This window comes from Ochlerotatus camptorhynchus, unplaced genomic scaffold, assembly GCF_037179485.1.
Source record: "Ochlerotatus camptorhynchus isolate MF236.1 unplaced genomic scaffold, CSIRO-AGI_Acam_v1.1 ptg000010l, whole genome shotgun sequence".
In the NCBI taxonomy this organism is placed as follows: domain Eukaryota; kingdom Metazoa; phylum Arthropoda; class Insecta; order Diptera; family Culicidae; genus Ochlerotatus; species Ochlerotatus camptorhynchus.
The window spans coordinates 4,056,738-4,072,795 of record NW_027040502.1 but is presented as its reverse complement, the minus strand read 5'-3'; the positions used below and the strand labels follow the sequence as shown (position 1 = coordinate 4,072,795).

At 42.2% G+C, this 16,058-nt stretch overlaps 1 protein-coding gene across 2 annotated transcripts in view; it reads left to right on the top strand.

Annotated features, from left to right (window-relative positions):
• LOC135699868 (putative mediator of RNA polymerase II transcription subunit 26) overlaps positions 1–15,866 on the top strand; it is a 94,010-nt gene extending 78,144 nt beyond the window's left edge. Inside the window, exons 3-7 of one of the 2 annotated variants that reach the window (XM_065220238.1) lie at positions 10,740–10,924; positions 11,905–12,121; positions 12,194–12,743; positions 12,831–12,862; positions 12,976–15,866. In XM_065220238.1, coding sequence (XP_065076310.1) covers positions 10,740–10,924; positions 11,905–12,121; positions 12,194–12,743; positions 12,831–12,862; positions 12,976–15,155 — 3,164 coding nt within the window. In that variant the 3' untranslated portion in view covers positions 15,156–15,866. Of the gene's footprint in view, positions 1–10,739; positions 10,925–11,904; positions 12,122–12,193; positions 12,863–12,975 lie in introns of both variants that reach the window. The other variant, XM_065220229.1, reaches the window with a different exon arrangement.
• Positions 15,867–16,058: the final 192 nt, after the last annotated feature.

Below are 16,058 nucleotides of genomic sequence, written 5' to 3'. Positions count from 1 at the left end.
GGAGTCCAAAGCAGGCACGATTCCCTCTTTGAGCTTTTCTGCTGGTATCATTTTTGACGGTCACCAGTGAGCCCAAATACACGAACTCGTCGGCCACCTAGATTTCGTCACCGTCAATCTGAACTCGGGTGGGAGGCTAACATTGTCTTCCCTAGAACCTCATCCTCACATGTACTTCGTCTTCGATGCGTTGATGGCAAGTCCAATGGCGGATTGGACTTGCCATCAACGCATCGAAGACGAAGTACATGTGAGGATGAGGTAGCTTCAGCTTTCAGTCTGATGTACGTTTCCGCCGTCGTCTCAAATTTCCGTGCCATGATGTCAATGTCATCGGCGAAGCCAAGAAGCTGGATGGACTTCATGAAGATTGTGTCACTCGTGTCTATCCCAGCTCTTCTGATCACACCTTCTAACGCGATGTTAAATAGCAGACACGTAAGTCCATCACCTTGCCTTCGAGATTCAAAGGGACTCGACTTGACCAACTTGACGTCAAGGTTTGTTTCGATAAGATGATATTACTCAGCATTTCAACTCAACAGGAAAATGTTATCATAAGCTTCAAACTGTATCAATATTTCCTTGCGCTGAACAACAATTTCTCAGATAACATCCAACTTGTGGAAGATGAAAAATGTAATGTTCAGGAATGCCGTGATATTCAATCTAAGACGATCAATTAATTCATTTCATATCGCTTGAAAAACATTATGTTGTAAATTAAGAAAAAAAAATATCCAATTGCAAACCTATGATGATGTAAGATTTTCCCAGTTGATAATTATGTTTTTTTGATGAGATAATTGATAAGAACTTAATAATAACAACAGAATCCAGAAAATACGTATTTGACTAATAATCATGGAGTTATTTTCGGAAAAAAAATATCGATTGACTTTTCACTCAGATTTCAATGCCTCCTATCTGTTTCCTTCTTAAAATAACAGTAAAAACTGTTTTGATTTTTACAGTTCAAAATGGTTCGAAAATCATTACGTCTTCGACAGACATAGCTTCAAACTACGGCAACAGGATTGTTTTGTAATCAAAGGAACACATCTTAGTTCTTTTTACTTTTTATGTTTTCTTGATATTGACATGAATGGACTTTGTCCACCGAGGATGATCTTGAAACAAGGAAAACAATGAGTTAGGTAGTCATTTTTCATCTACGTGATTCCTAATCTTGTATTCACTGTTCTTTAGTTTGAAGTGGTTTAGACTAGGATTCTAATGGATGGTCATTATCGGTGTTGTTGCTTGAATTTATAGCGAAGGAATCCGTTTTTGACTGACAAAGGGGCGTGCCTTTGGAGGGTGCTGCATCACTCGGAAGGGTATTAAGAGCGGAACCTTTCAACTGCAGTCGGATCCTTGCGATTTTAATTGGACTATTAGAAAAGCGAGTTTCTGGTAACCTTAATTGGTTGGATTTAAAACGGTCAGATTACCGGGGGTCCACGGTACTTCATCATTTATCAATAGTGATGGAGTAATACGACATGTACTAAACTAAGGACACAGGGTATACCACAATAGATCAAATGTCTGGTCGCAGTGGATTTATGTCACGAACAGATTTTAAGATTAAAATTTAACATGCACAGATATTGAGGATAAGAGAGATGGATATATATTTTGTTCCCACGTGTGAATAATTTTCAGTGTAAAAAATCAGAACGATTTGATGAATTTTAATTACACGGGAATAATTGCAACTCTGCAAAAAAATTCGTTTAAATCTCGAAAAAAAAAACAAATATTTAATAAGATGTTTATTGACCATTTACCTACCACTCACTTGAAGGTCAGGCCGAACCACTCCATAAAGAAGCGGTAGCTCAGGGTAGCACCGGCTGTATGCAAAGGCATCTCGTGGAGGGATGTTAGAGGAAAATAATTAACCTATCCGTTGCCGTCGTTGCGCATCGCAGGTTTCGCGGCTGCTTTGGCACGCGATCCATCCCGGGCGGCCTCTGGGGTCATTTGACTGCTTTTAACCCCACGGGTCATAATAGACAAAACACATAATTACAATGCCCTGCTGGTGGTGGCGGTGGCAGCGGTGCCGGTAGCTTCTTCACTACAGCGAAAGGTCAAACCTAAATGGTTAGGTACCACCATTATTGGCCGTTTTGCGAATTTGGTAACGAGCGATTGTTCATCGGAGAATAGACAATCGTTGTTGGAACAGTTTTAAATGAGTTTCTTGTTAATATGAATCAATATGTTCGTGATACGACGAGCTTAATTTTGAACTCCACAAACTCCAAGTGCATGCAAAGTAATGGAAAAGTCATCCTAAACAGTACAACCGTGACATAACCGATGTCATCGCCATCCCGTCGTTCTCCTTCGTCAGTGGCTGTCCTCTTCATGCCAACCTGTCACGTGATACAACCAGGCGGCATCATATTGGTTGTGCCTTTCTTTTACGAGCGACGAATCCACGAGACTGTCAAATGATATGCAATTCGCTTAAAAATACATATTTGCCTGTGACGTGATAAGCTCCCATGCCGATTGTAGGTAGATGGATAGAAAGGAAAAGATTGTCGTTATTGTACAGCGAAATCGTGATAACCGGAAGGTTAGTTGAAAGGGAATGAGAATAGCACTTGGTTCGGTATGAGTTGACTCAATACGTGATGTGGGCTGATGGGAAAACTGCTGCTTGGGAATAGTTAAGCGCATAACATACTTTACATAGTTGTATTTTTTGGTAGCTGATTTTTTTTTTCAATTGTGATTTCAACAAAGATATCATGATGACAAAAGTCTATAGTATGGAATTTTGATTTTTTTAGATATCCGGGATTAGTAACAAAATGTACTCTTCAGAAATCTATTCTACCTCTAGCAACTTGAAGACTTTTCTTGGTCCAGATTCCGGCGGGTACTTCCCAAAACTGAGCCGATTTTCTTTCTAGGTGACGATTTGCGACCTCTAGGCTGCTCGCAGTTTTGGCAGCCGCCATATTGGACGCCATTTTGGATTTTTGGACTTGAAAAAATTCCCAGTTGTAGAGCAAGAATGAATAAAGATTTGACAAAAAACTCAGGTCTCTAACTCTTACCAGTTCCCTGGAAAAAATCCAAAGTTTAGGTCAATTGAACCGGAAATCCCCCTTAAATATTGTAAGTTCCGCGATTCCCCTACGCAGCGCTGATTTTGCATCTCTTTGACGTTTCTATACATTCTATCGAGGGAAGTATTGTGATTGAGGTTGAACTTTATTTTTTGAGATTTAATTAATTTTAAATTAGTTTGCGTATGAAAAGTATAAATCAAGAGCAAATTTTCATTATGTCGTAAGTAACATTCGCACCAATCCGAGAAAAATAAAGTTTTGTTTTGATGACCGAAAAGTTATTCCTATTTTCAATTAAACTCGTATAATCTCATAGTGATAGCAATGTTTAACATATATAGCAGGGTTCTAATCATACAAATGCAATTCGCTAGCTTTCATGTTAAAAAATACTGGTTTTTAAGTCAAAAGCTATTATACGTCGTTTGGTGGCCCCTATTGTTACTTAAGTCAAAGTGTATTTACCAGGATATTCGGGAGAATTATCAATTACGTCTCCTTACGTGCAGCCCATTGATCATTTTAGGACCACCGAAATCATCTTAGCAACAAACAGTTCGATTTATTCACTTTAATAATGAGAAAGCGAAACGACGAACGTACACTTTTCACGGGTTTCTCAGCGCTGTTACTTAAGTCAAACGGCATCTCCATAGAAATCGGGTGACTTAAGTAACATCTAAAACTATTTTGATCGGAAGGTGATTACGTCAAAAAGCAATTTCACTGGTAAATAAATTTAAAAATGGGATGTGATCCTATATTCGGACAGAATATAGTGTAACAGCAGGAGCATCGATTGACACTGATAGCTCGACTTGGTTTACCTTTGTTACTTTCGACGTAATGAAAATTTGCTCTTGAAATCATCAATCAAGTCAGGCATATTATAATCTTTTACATCAATTTTAAAATGAGGAACCACACCTGGAGCTGCTAATAGTTTTCCGTAATCCGATGCCATGTTAAATCTAAATCGTAATTGAAATGCAGCTGAAATATGATAAATCAGTTTAAACCAGACATTAATCCAAAGACACGAATGCATCAGCAGATGTTAAGTGTCGGCAATAAAAAAAACAACAACAACAACGACATTAATCCAGACGACAATTCAATTATCAATATGGTAGATTGATTACGCTTCATAATCGTTTTTGTCACGCTTTGATCGGAAGGAAACCAACAGAATTGGAACAAATTTTCTCTGACGACGCTGTCTTAGAGAAACCAGAAGGAACTGACATTTTGTCACTGTCAAACCGACAACGGCCAATTCAAATGTGCAGTGTCCGGACTGTCAAAACCAAAGGATTTTTTCCAGAATATATCAGACACGAACCAATTCATAACTTTTGCATGTGGGTTCATGGCTTAGCTAAATATTTCCCGCGAATACGGAGCCAGTTGTCAGTTGTGTGCTTTGGTCAGAAATGTTATTGTTTTTGCTATGGTCATTCATGTCGGTTTGTCGGTGATTTTGTCACGTTTTATTTGGTGTATTTTTACATAAGAATGCCGTACATTTCAAGGGAAATCTTCAAATAAAGACTACCGATACGGTTAAAAAAGTATTCGTTTTACCGGGACGCTAAAGCAGACGACACTTTAAAGTCGTTCGAAGTAAACACAAAATTGCGGGTTGCCAAACCTTGCAGACAAAATAACTTGTTGGCCATGCAACCAGATTTACTTTTATTTTCACCGCGCGTTTCTTATAAAACATCGCCTCTGCCTGGGACCAATCGGTTAGTCAAGTCATTGGCGAATTTTAAATCATTAGTTTCGTATTGATTGTTATATCGACCATATTGGCCACCCACGTTCCAAATTCCCCCGGGGAAATGGCCAGAGACTCGAACCAAAGCGATCATGTGACATATAAAATAACAAAAATATTCAATACCCAGATCAACTTTGTTCATATTGTTGGATGATGGAGCATTCATCCATTCATCCAAACAACCTTAGAAATAATTCGGATACTGTTTCAAAAAGATACGATGATGTTTTTGGTAGCCAATTTCAAATGGCATTGTCTATAATAGGGTAAATGTTGGCTTCGGCACCCATTGACTGTTTTCGGCAACCAAAATTTAAACGTTAATTTCACTATGTTTTCCCATCAACGCACTTCCCTGAATGTGTCCAAACGATTGTTTAGCCTTTCAGCTTCAATCTGATTATATTTGAACGATCGAGCAATCCAGTAATGCTACATTTTTCTTCAAATAAAGCATACGCACTACAAAATGGGGTTGATTTCGAGTTGCCGATAATAAAACAGCTGGTTAACACGCAGTTCTAATGGGAAGGTTGCCGAAGAAAAAGAGGCTGCCGACAATAGTCACACTCACCTGAGAAGTTTGGAGCGTTGTAAAAACGCTTTCAAAACGTTTTGAAAAATTCTGTCGATTGGAATGGATAGAAAAGCAAGCAGCAGATGAATGTAAACAAACAGACACATCATATATGTGCGTGACGCTGAGAAAATGCTAGTAGAAGTGCAGACGCTGCTTAGATTGACGAAAATACGTAAATTCCCCTATGTCACAAATAGAAATACTCAGAGGGAGAGATGGGCGGCAGCAGGGTTTTGTATGTAAATTATCATGCAACCCTTGCTAGAAGCTAGTTCTGATGAGGCCCGTATATAGCCAAAAAGCTGAAACAACGTGCCTATCGTTACTTGGGTAGTTGAAATATTATTATTTATTCTAAACTAAATACTAGGGGAAATGGATGTAATCAGACCCCCTTCACTCTTTGGAATTTATAGAGACAGATAACAGCGCCAAACGGTTTGTGACGAGACAACGTTGAACTGCTGCGTTGTAAGAAAACACGCACACCAATATCTATGCATGTACGAACCCACACAACTGAGCGGACGGGTACAGTGCAAATCAAAACACGAAGTGGCGTCATCACTCATTCAGCTTCGGCTATTCCCGTTTGCGTTTGTTTTCATCGACGTTGTCAAATACTTCCTACGTTATAAAATAGGAAAGTAATGATTATTCCAACGTAATTTTTGAACGGAATGCTTGTTGCGTTGGCCAAAGAAGATGGCATATTTTATTACGTTTAGCAATGATTTCGATACGGTGCATTTCCAGTGGCTGGGGTGTTGGAATAATTCTTTAGAGAGAGGGAAGGGGTTTTTTCCCATTTTTACATCTATGCTTATTAAGAATATGTTCAACAACAGCTCCGCAAAACATCAATTACTATTAGAGATTTGCATCTTACTGATACCGGTGGTATATTGGAAACTCTTTCGCTCGAAAGCAAAACATATATACATCATGATGCGCGCTTGGATGTGTGATTGTCTTCTCAAGTGTTGCATATAAACTGGTAATGATTGAAAATCGAAGCAATCACAAACAAGTAAGAATCTTGCTATCGCAATATAACGAGGGGTGCGACACATCTAAATCTCGATTTTAAATGGTCGAAAAATCTCACACTAGCGAATCAATCTACGAAAAATCTTTTTTCATCTCTTATATCTAAGCCCATCTACTCGCATCGCTCTCCACCTTTTTGCAGGAAATCTTCAAAATCATAATCAATGGTGTTTCTATCTATTAAGCGCGAGTGCATCTCACGACAGCAAAGCAAAAAAATTAATGCATCTTGGATAGAGTCACCCTCCTCGCAATATAATAATGATGACTTCGAGGACGATATCGTCCTCTTCCCTCGGCTGATCATCAACGTCCGCGTTGACATCTGCCATGCTGACACCTGTCAATTATTGAGCCTTCGTGGTAAAGTTGGCGGGGAACGCTTAACAGTTTCAATGTGCACTCAACAGATAGCACTGCGATCACATAAGGGTGGTAACTATATGCCTTATATGAGGAATTGATTAGTGGGATATCTTGTTAATTAGATATCTTTGGGATAATCCTTATGGGCGGGGTTGCAGCGCACGTATGAGCGGCGCGCTTCGACCGTCATCAAATGAGAATTTAACATAAGCGCGACAATAATACATTACTTCAAAAATGATTTTCAAACGGTTGGTTTTGTGCCGTTATTTGAAGTAGTTGTTCCTTTGTTGGCCGTAGTAGCAACCGGTCAGCACTCGTGTTTCTTTCAGTTACCGTGGGAACGTAATTTGTGATTAGCTACGGTCCCTTTCAAATTGTCTCATTATTTATGAACGGCCCTTATATTTGAAATGACGTTTCACTCATCTGGTGATTTCCGATTTATAGTCGAATAATCGATTAACGAACAGAAAGTAAAATAATTGTAATCGGTTATATCATGTCGATATTAGTGAAATTACTTCTGGTATTATCAAACACCGAGGTAAAAGATCGTAAGAATTCCATAAGAACCACTTATTAATTTTAGTCACAAGAAATCAATATGAATTTCATAGATTTGCCTTATGAAAAATAATGTCGACAAAAAAATAATTATACGGAGCAGACCGAACCGTGGACGTTGTTACTACGGGTCCTGTTCCTGTACCACTCGTCTTTCAAAGTTTGGGTAAACGGGATGGCTAAAAGCGTACAAGAGCTACCTTATGTAAGACGAAATTTTTTCATAAGTCGCGCTTATGAAATTCATATGTGTCGTTTATAAGTCGAGCCTTATGAAATTCTTAAGTCTATTTGCCTCAGTGAATGTATTTACGTACCCGGCTCTTATGTGGTGTTTACATATACGCTGGTTCACTAGCGCTAGTGTACTAGAACTGTCAGTATCTAAAAGCATGATATTTCAGAAACAACTGTTATTCGCGCTAGTTTATTGAGCTGGTTCAGCTAGTGAACTAGCATAAGTGTAAACAGCCCGTTATTGCTGATGTTGTTCCTTTACATCATTCTCTTCCGCACACTCCGCAGCTCTCCACCTCACAGCTCAGCTCCGGATCCGAATCATCGACCCGAATAATTCACTGGGAGCTGTTTAGGATGACAGCTTATGGACCCGTCCAGGATCCTGTTTTTCTCTCGATTCTTTACGATTCAGCTCCGATGATGATATGGAGCTGAAGCCGAGAATAGTGAGAGCAATTCTGCTGGAGAATTATGCTGGGTTTAGACAGGCCAAGTCAATTGATCAAGTCAGTTGAATTCAACTGACTTGAACGCGAATTGAACGTGTAAACCGTGCCATTCAACTGACTTGATCAACTGACTTGAATTGAAAAAAGTTGAACCAGGCTCAACTTTTCAAGCCAATTGAATTCACCTGAGTTGATCATTTGACTTGCCTAGTCTAAACCCAGCTTTATGGTGTATTCAGATCTGAGCGGAGTAAAATTTGCGTTGGCATGAGAGAGAGAACTAGTACTTTCCTCTCTCTCTCTAAACAATGGAAAATCTTCAGAATAATGCTTGATCAACTTGAGGTATTTAGCGGCGCCGGTGGTGTAGTGGTAAGCGCGATTACCTCTCACCCCAGCAGGCCTGGGTTCAATCCCAGTCGGCGCCGCCGGGATGTTCTGAGGCATAACATCTCTGAACACGCCTTCCTTCGGAATGGAAGTAAAGCCGTTGGTCCCCGGTTCATGAGTAGATGGGTCGATAAAAAGGGTCCAGATGTGGGAGTTGCCTCCCTGGTGTCGGTGGCATGGGTGCTCAGCACGGAAAACAAGATCGACGGAAAACAAATCAAGGAAAAAAAAACTGAGGTATTGAAAAAAATATTCAGAGAACTTTATTGAAATCTTCGATTAGCTGGAGATCTTTCAAATACTTTTGAAATATAAGATAAACATCATCTAAAATTTTGACAAGATCATACGAATATTACTGCATCAACCATTTCATTTTTCAAAAGTTTTTAAAATTATTTCTCAACAGAAAATCCGTAATCATCAACAATGTTATCTAAAATTCAACGACGTTTCCTGAACTTGTATAACCTTCATATTCTTTATTTTAAACAAAGTTTCTAGAACTTAAACTCAGTTCCCTAAACTCAGAAAAAGAACCCTGAACTTCTTCCCAATCGATTGAACTTATCCAAAGTTCCCTGAGCCTCTATGAATCATCCTGAGTTTATGCAAAGTTCTGTGAAATCTGGGAAAGATGTGTCCATTTCTATGAAGCTCCCTGAACATCTACGATTTGTCAATAGCTTACACAAACTACAACTGAATTTCTATCAGGAGTTTTGAACTTGTACATACATATTTCCTATAACTCATACATTGTTCCCTGAATATCTCATTATTCCCTAAAGAGAAGATCTCCAATTTCAAACTTCTACGAACTTCTACTAATTGTCCTGACCATATAGGCAGCACAAAATTTCCAAAGTCAGGCTGGAAGTTCCAAAAAATCCTGAAGTTCTTTAAAGATTTCTGAACCTCTACAATATTCTTTGAGCATCTACAAAACTTCCAGAACTCTTACAAAGTTCGCTAAGGTTCTATAAAGTTGACCGAGCTTCTGCAAAGTTCCCTGAACTTTTACAAAATCCCTTGCTCCCTATGAAGTTTTGTGCAGTTCTTCGAATGTCTATTAAATTCGCTTAGCTTCTGCATAGATCGCTGAACTATTTCAAAAAATCCATAAATATTTTGAACTTCTACGGAATTTCGTAAACTATTCCAAGGCCAATCTTTTAAGAAGTGCCCTAAAATTGAAAGAAGGTCCCGGAGGTTTAATAAGGTTTAATGCAACATAAAATGATCCTTGAACTTCATCGAAGCTCCTAAATTTGTACAAGTTCCCCGCTTCTACGAAGTATTCCAGAATGTTTTCGAAGCTCTTTTAATTTATCTTAAATTCCCTTTGTACGGTTTCCGAGATGTTCATACAAAGTTGCTGAAGTTTTAAGAAGTTTCCCAAATTTCTTAATTTCGTTAAATTTCTACAAAGTTTGATGACAAATTTTCTACGTTCTTCTGCGTTTTATGTGTTTCTACTAAGTTCACTGAATTCCTACGAAGTTCGCTGAGCTTTTACTCAGCTAGCTGAAGTTCTTTATATGTTGTAGCAAATGTTAGGAACTAATCATAAATTATGTTATTTCAAAATTATATTTGGCTGAAATGTTAATTTTAACATAAAAAAAAATAAGTTGAAGTAATGAAATTGGGTTGTTAACGGAATGCTTAAAAAACAGCAAAAAAGGTTATCTTACACTTAATTCTACTTAATTAATTTTGGTATCCACGACAGATACGTATTTCGACTATAATGTCATTCCCACTAAAGACTTATCAAAATCTAATCCCCTTATCGCAAAATAGTTTTAAAAAAATACGCCTAAATGTGGGCAATTAACATCAGTTTGTCACAGTAAATCATTTCTATAATACAAAATCGTTAATTTTAACGAAACCTGATTTCAGATTCGGATTCAGCGACCCACAGTTAAGTAAAAAAGTAATTTCGCCATACACAGCACCAGAATAAATGATCATTATGATCGGATTTTGAGGAACAAAAATTCCAAACAAATTATCTTATGAAAAATGTATTATTAAGAATCGAAAATTGAACTGCGTAGTGATCAACTTCACCACCATCAATGTGACCATAGAACCTTGAAGGTACCATTGTGCATAGAAAATGGAGCTTTGCTCATACGATCATTTAGCAAGAATCTAAGAATAAATAATATCCTTACTAACCGTACAATTTGCTTTCCGTCCACTTTCAGCGCTCTTCCTAACGACAGCAATCATCAGCAACGATGGCCAGGTCCACTCCGGACCGCGTTACAGTCTGGACAACATGCCCAAAACCAGCTTCACCTGCCGGGACAAAATCCTCGGCGGTTACTACGCAGACTCCGAAACCCAGTGTCAGATGTTCCACGTGTGCGTCAAAGTGTCCGGAATTGGCGTAAGTTACCGATGGGACTGTGGCATTCCTGCATTGCCACACCACCACCGGACGACGAGTATCACTGCTTGTTTTGTTTTTGTACAATCATCATCACTTAACTACTAAAACCAAACACTAATCAACCCCTCCCCCGTCAAATGCTTGACCTAGGTCTACATACTTCATACACAAGATGAAACAGAAGCGAAAGGAGACAGAGAGAGAGAGAGAGCGTGATCGGCACGATTTTCCCTAGAGACTCGATTGACCTTTAAAACCAGATGAGCGAGAGTCGGACGGTTTTTGTCCAATTTTGGTTGCCTCGCTGATCGACGATCGGGAGCTTAAACTCAGTGTCTCCAAAGTCGTTAATTGATTAGGGAACTGTTGTTCGGATCGATGAATCTGCCCTTGCGGTCCGATCATAAGGTGCTAATTTTCATTGCATAACCAGTTCCCACGGTTGGCATGGCTTAAGAACGGTCCACCGAAGCCTTGGGAAGGCCATCCAACTCGATTGATTCTTCTTAAGGCACCTTTTTTGCATGCCCATTGCGCAAAAGAACCAACACCGGCATCGACGCGGCGACGACGACCAAGACGACGCGCTTATTTCACACCTCATTTTATAATCACGACCACCATTGTTTTCAACGCTCGCTCTCTAGTACACTATAGGAGTAGGTAAATAGACCAGCACTGCCAGCAGCACACGCTCATAAGGCACGCCACGACCGCGCGCTCGCCCACCCAAAGACCCAAAGACCCACACAGAGCGTATCAACCAGAGACCGCTTGCATCGTGCACAAGCTCCGCAATTTAAATTTTTCTCACGAATTAATCTGTTTTTCTTCTCTCATTTTTCTTCCCCTCTGTTAACTGTATGGCTCTATTGTATTCTTCCCATGCCGCGTGTTTTGGAAATTGATCTGCGTGGGCGCACGTGGCCTTGTGCAAAATTGCGCCACCGAACAACCACTACTCATTTTCCCAACAGGTGCAAGACTTCAGATTCCTTTGCCCCAATGGTACGGCTTTCGATCAGGAAGCTCAAATCTGTGCCGATTGGGGCGATGTCGACTGTGAAGCAGCCACGCTCTATTACGGCAGTGACAATTTCGACCTCTACCGACTCGGATCCGGTTTCGAGAGCAAACGGGCTCCATTCGCCGAAGAGGAGGAAGCCACTTTCCACCTGCAGCGGGCAGAAACCAGTGGGTGCCCTCAATTAGCCGTGGAAAGAACCAACATACATTCAACACTGATTACTTTCTTTTCATATACAGATGACGCTAGGCGTAGCAAGCAGTACATCGTGAATCAAAGCTCAAAGCCTCAGCAAACCCCTGCAGCAGTACAGAATTTCAACCAAATCCCTTCGGTTCAGAGACCCCAGCATCATCGACAACCTCCGGTATATACGACTAGGACCAGTACCACAACGACGACGACAACCACGCCACCTCCGTTCACGACAACTGAGAATTACAACAACAACAAGGCGAACAGCCAATATCAGAAGCAAATCCAGCAGAAACATCAGCAACACAAGCAGCAACAGCTAATTTATAATCAGCAACAGCAAGCCCAACAACAGCAGTATCGACAGCTAACTGCTCAAGCGGCTACAGCTACCCCGTCCGACCATCGTCGTCCTGACGAAAATCGATCCACCACGCCGACTAGCTTCGTCAACAATCAGAGACCGCAGCAACAGCAGCCACAGCAACAACAGCCACAACAACAGCAGCAGCCACAGCAACAACAACGCCAGCAGCAGCCACAGCAACAGCAACAGCAGCAGCAACAACAACGCCAGCAGCAACCACAGCAACAGCAACAACGCCAACAGCAGCAACAGCAGCAGCCACAGCAACAACAACAGCAACAACAACAACAACAGCAACCACAGCATCAGCAACAACGCCAACAGCAGCAGCGTACCGATTACAATAGTAAATATTCAAATGGCCACGCTTGTCATCATTATCACCACTACAACCTCGAATCACTCATCCCTGGCAATGCCGTCTCTTGTTCGATTATGTTTACTTGTTCCCTTTTACAGATGATGAAATCTTCCGTGGATCGCACAGTTCGCACTTCTTCAACAACCGCAACAACGGAAAGGAAGACTTCGAAGAGGACTACATTCGGAAGCCCGCGTCCAGCACAGCTGCTCCGGTTACGACACCCGCCACCACCAAGTCTCAAACACGAGGACGCAACCGTGGTAGGGGAAGCGTTCGGGCCCACAACCTCAACATCGTTCGGAACGATGTCAAACCCACTCCCCCACGGCAAACACGACTTCAGTCAACCACTCCGGAAGACTTCGTAGATGTACCAAAGATTCCAAATTTCAACCGCGGATCCAACAACTTCCGTCAGCAACCAACGACCATTCTGCAGCCCCAGAACAACACTCAGGTCAACTTCAAGGAACCACCGGCATCGACTCCGGTGCCATTCTCCCGAGCAGGACAACGACCCACTCAAAACTCCGGAACCAACCGAAACGGTAATGGTTTCTTCCAGCAACAGCAGATCAACACCACTCCAGCAAGGACTCCACTGATTCCACAGTACCAAACTACTCCTGCGCCATTCCCTCAGCAACAGCAGCAGCACCAGCAGCAACAGCAGAGATTCCCTTCAAGCACTCCCGCTCCCGCTCCCGTAAGGGACTTCCGGATCTCAGTGTCCACACCAGCCAGTCATATAAACGAACAACTGGGTAACTTCAACAATCAACCGCAGTTCTTCCATGGAAACTTCCCGAATCCATCCACCACAACCCAGCTACCGAATATCAACTTCCAGTTCTTCAACCGCAATCCAAGTAACGATTTCCGAACATCCTCCACCACCTCTTCGACAACTACTGTCGCACCTGCTCAGCAGAACTTTAACTCCAGAATTACCCAAGCGCCTCAGTTCTTCAATACCGGCTTCGAAAACAAAGCTACCGAACGGGCGGTCACCGAACTGTTCACAACAACCCAGGAACCTCAGCGAAACCGTGCTCAACCACGCACCTTCAACGTAGAGCAAAGCCGTCTCAGTCAGTTCAACTACAACGAGTACCAAGGCAGCCGTACCAGTACCACTACTACCACTACCGCTGCCCCCACTACCACCGTAGCATTCGAGAGCTACAAACCATCCACCTACAACCCGCTCAGCTATCGACCACAACCTCAGCAACACACCATCCGACAGCATCCACAATCCCTGCAGCAGAACCCCTATGACCCCAGAACGACGGCCGCTACTCCCGTTTCAAGCACCACAACTCAGCGGCCAACGGTCACCAACGAACGCTACCAGACGATTTCCCGAAACAGCAACGACAACTACACGCCTTCGTCGATCAAGAAATTCTCCACCCTAGTCCCGAAAGATCAGTACAACCCAACGACCTTCAAACCGAACGCCCTTAGCAAGAAAGCCCTGCTCCAGTTCATCATCCAAAAGCCCGATAAACCTCAGGAAAAGATCAACCCCGCCCCACCTCGAAGCACCATTTACGTCCCGACCGTCCCACCAGTAACGTCCACCACAACCACTACCACCACTACTTCTGCACCTCCAACCGCACGAAAACAGCCAGTCAACTACTTCCAACAACCCCAGCAACGCCCGGTCCCTACAACCACCACCACCACCACCACAACCACCCAACGCCCTGCCATCGAAGCCAACGAAGACGACGGCCAGTACCACCCGGAACTGTACGAAAAGGACTTCTACCGAAACCGCGTCAAGGTCAAATTCAACCAGGACCGCAAGCAAACCCACGATCCCCTGACCTCCTCCCGGAACAACTTCTTCCAACAGTCGACGCCCGTCTCGCAGTCGCTGTCCTCCAGCGACGAAGACGAAATCTTCCGAACGGCTCACTCCCAGAACATCGCCGCCAGCGGTAACGACCTCATCCTGGAACGGGCACGTCAAGCCGCTGCCAAGATCAATGAATTCCTCTCGTCCTCGTCGGTGAAGCCGACCGTCCCGGCCGCCCCTCCAACCAAGAAGTCATCCGCCGCCAGTAGCAGTAAAGTCAGTCCACGACCATTCTCCAAAGCTCCAACGATTCCACCGAACGCCACCAGCACAAAGAGACCTGCCGGCGATAAGGACGAGTATGACTACGCCTACTACGACACCGGCAGTCCCGATGTACCGGAGTACGACATCATCGAGGACTTCGGTCGGACGTCCAGGAAGTCGGCGAAGAAGACGAACTAAGGTCTGCGAGTCACAGAAGAAGTCGCCGAATCACGAGGATGCTACCGAAAGCGGGGAAGGGAGGGTGAGCAAGGGAGCGAACGAAGCGCAGTTGTATAGATTTTAAATTAATTTAAATTAATTCTTTATTTTCAAGTTTTCTCGTACGAAAAAGAGCGGGATGCGATTTCCTTGTTTTAGGGTGAGTGAGAATCGCGAGCACCCGGGATGCAAAACACACTGCCATTATTGTGATTATCACATTGATTTTTTTTTTGCTGACATTCATCCAAAAACGACAACCATTTGGGTTATGGTTGGAGGATTCAACCAATCGTTCTTGTTCATAGTGCACCGAGCAGACAATACGTATAGCGCGAACGAGAAGGTACAGCGACTGGGCCAACTGGGCAAAACGAAGCCAGTATTCATCAGATGATTTTTATTCTATTATAGTTACCATTCCTCCTATCATCCAAACGAAATTTGCTATCATCCGTCATTCTGTAGAAGTGTTTCATTAAATTATTACTTTTAGAGAGAGAGAGCGAGAGAGCGCGCGCGCGAGAATCTTCCTCGTTGTAGACACTGAATCCTTCCAGATGAACTGTAATTTTACGCCTTACTTCTTCGTCTGTCCAACTAAATCAAATAAAAACAATTGTAAATATCTTTCAAATGAAAGCGAAGTGTACGACATAAGACAAAATAAAAAAATAACGATTATTAAAACAGTTTACGGTTTTCTTTTGTCTACGATCCGAACATTTCCCGTACAGCAGAACCTATGACGTCATCATATGATAAAAGTGATACCGTATAGGATAACAGATCTGTGTATGACATCCCGGAATAAAGACTTGAACGCAATAAACATCACTGTCACTTTCAGGCGCTTCCAGCGCTCGCGGAAGGACAATACGT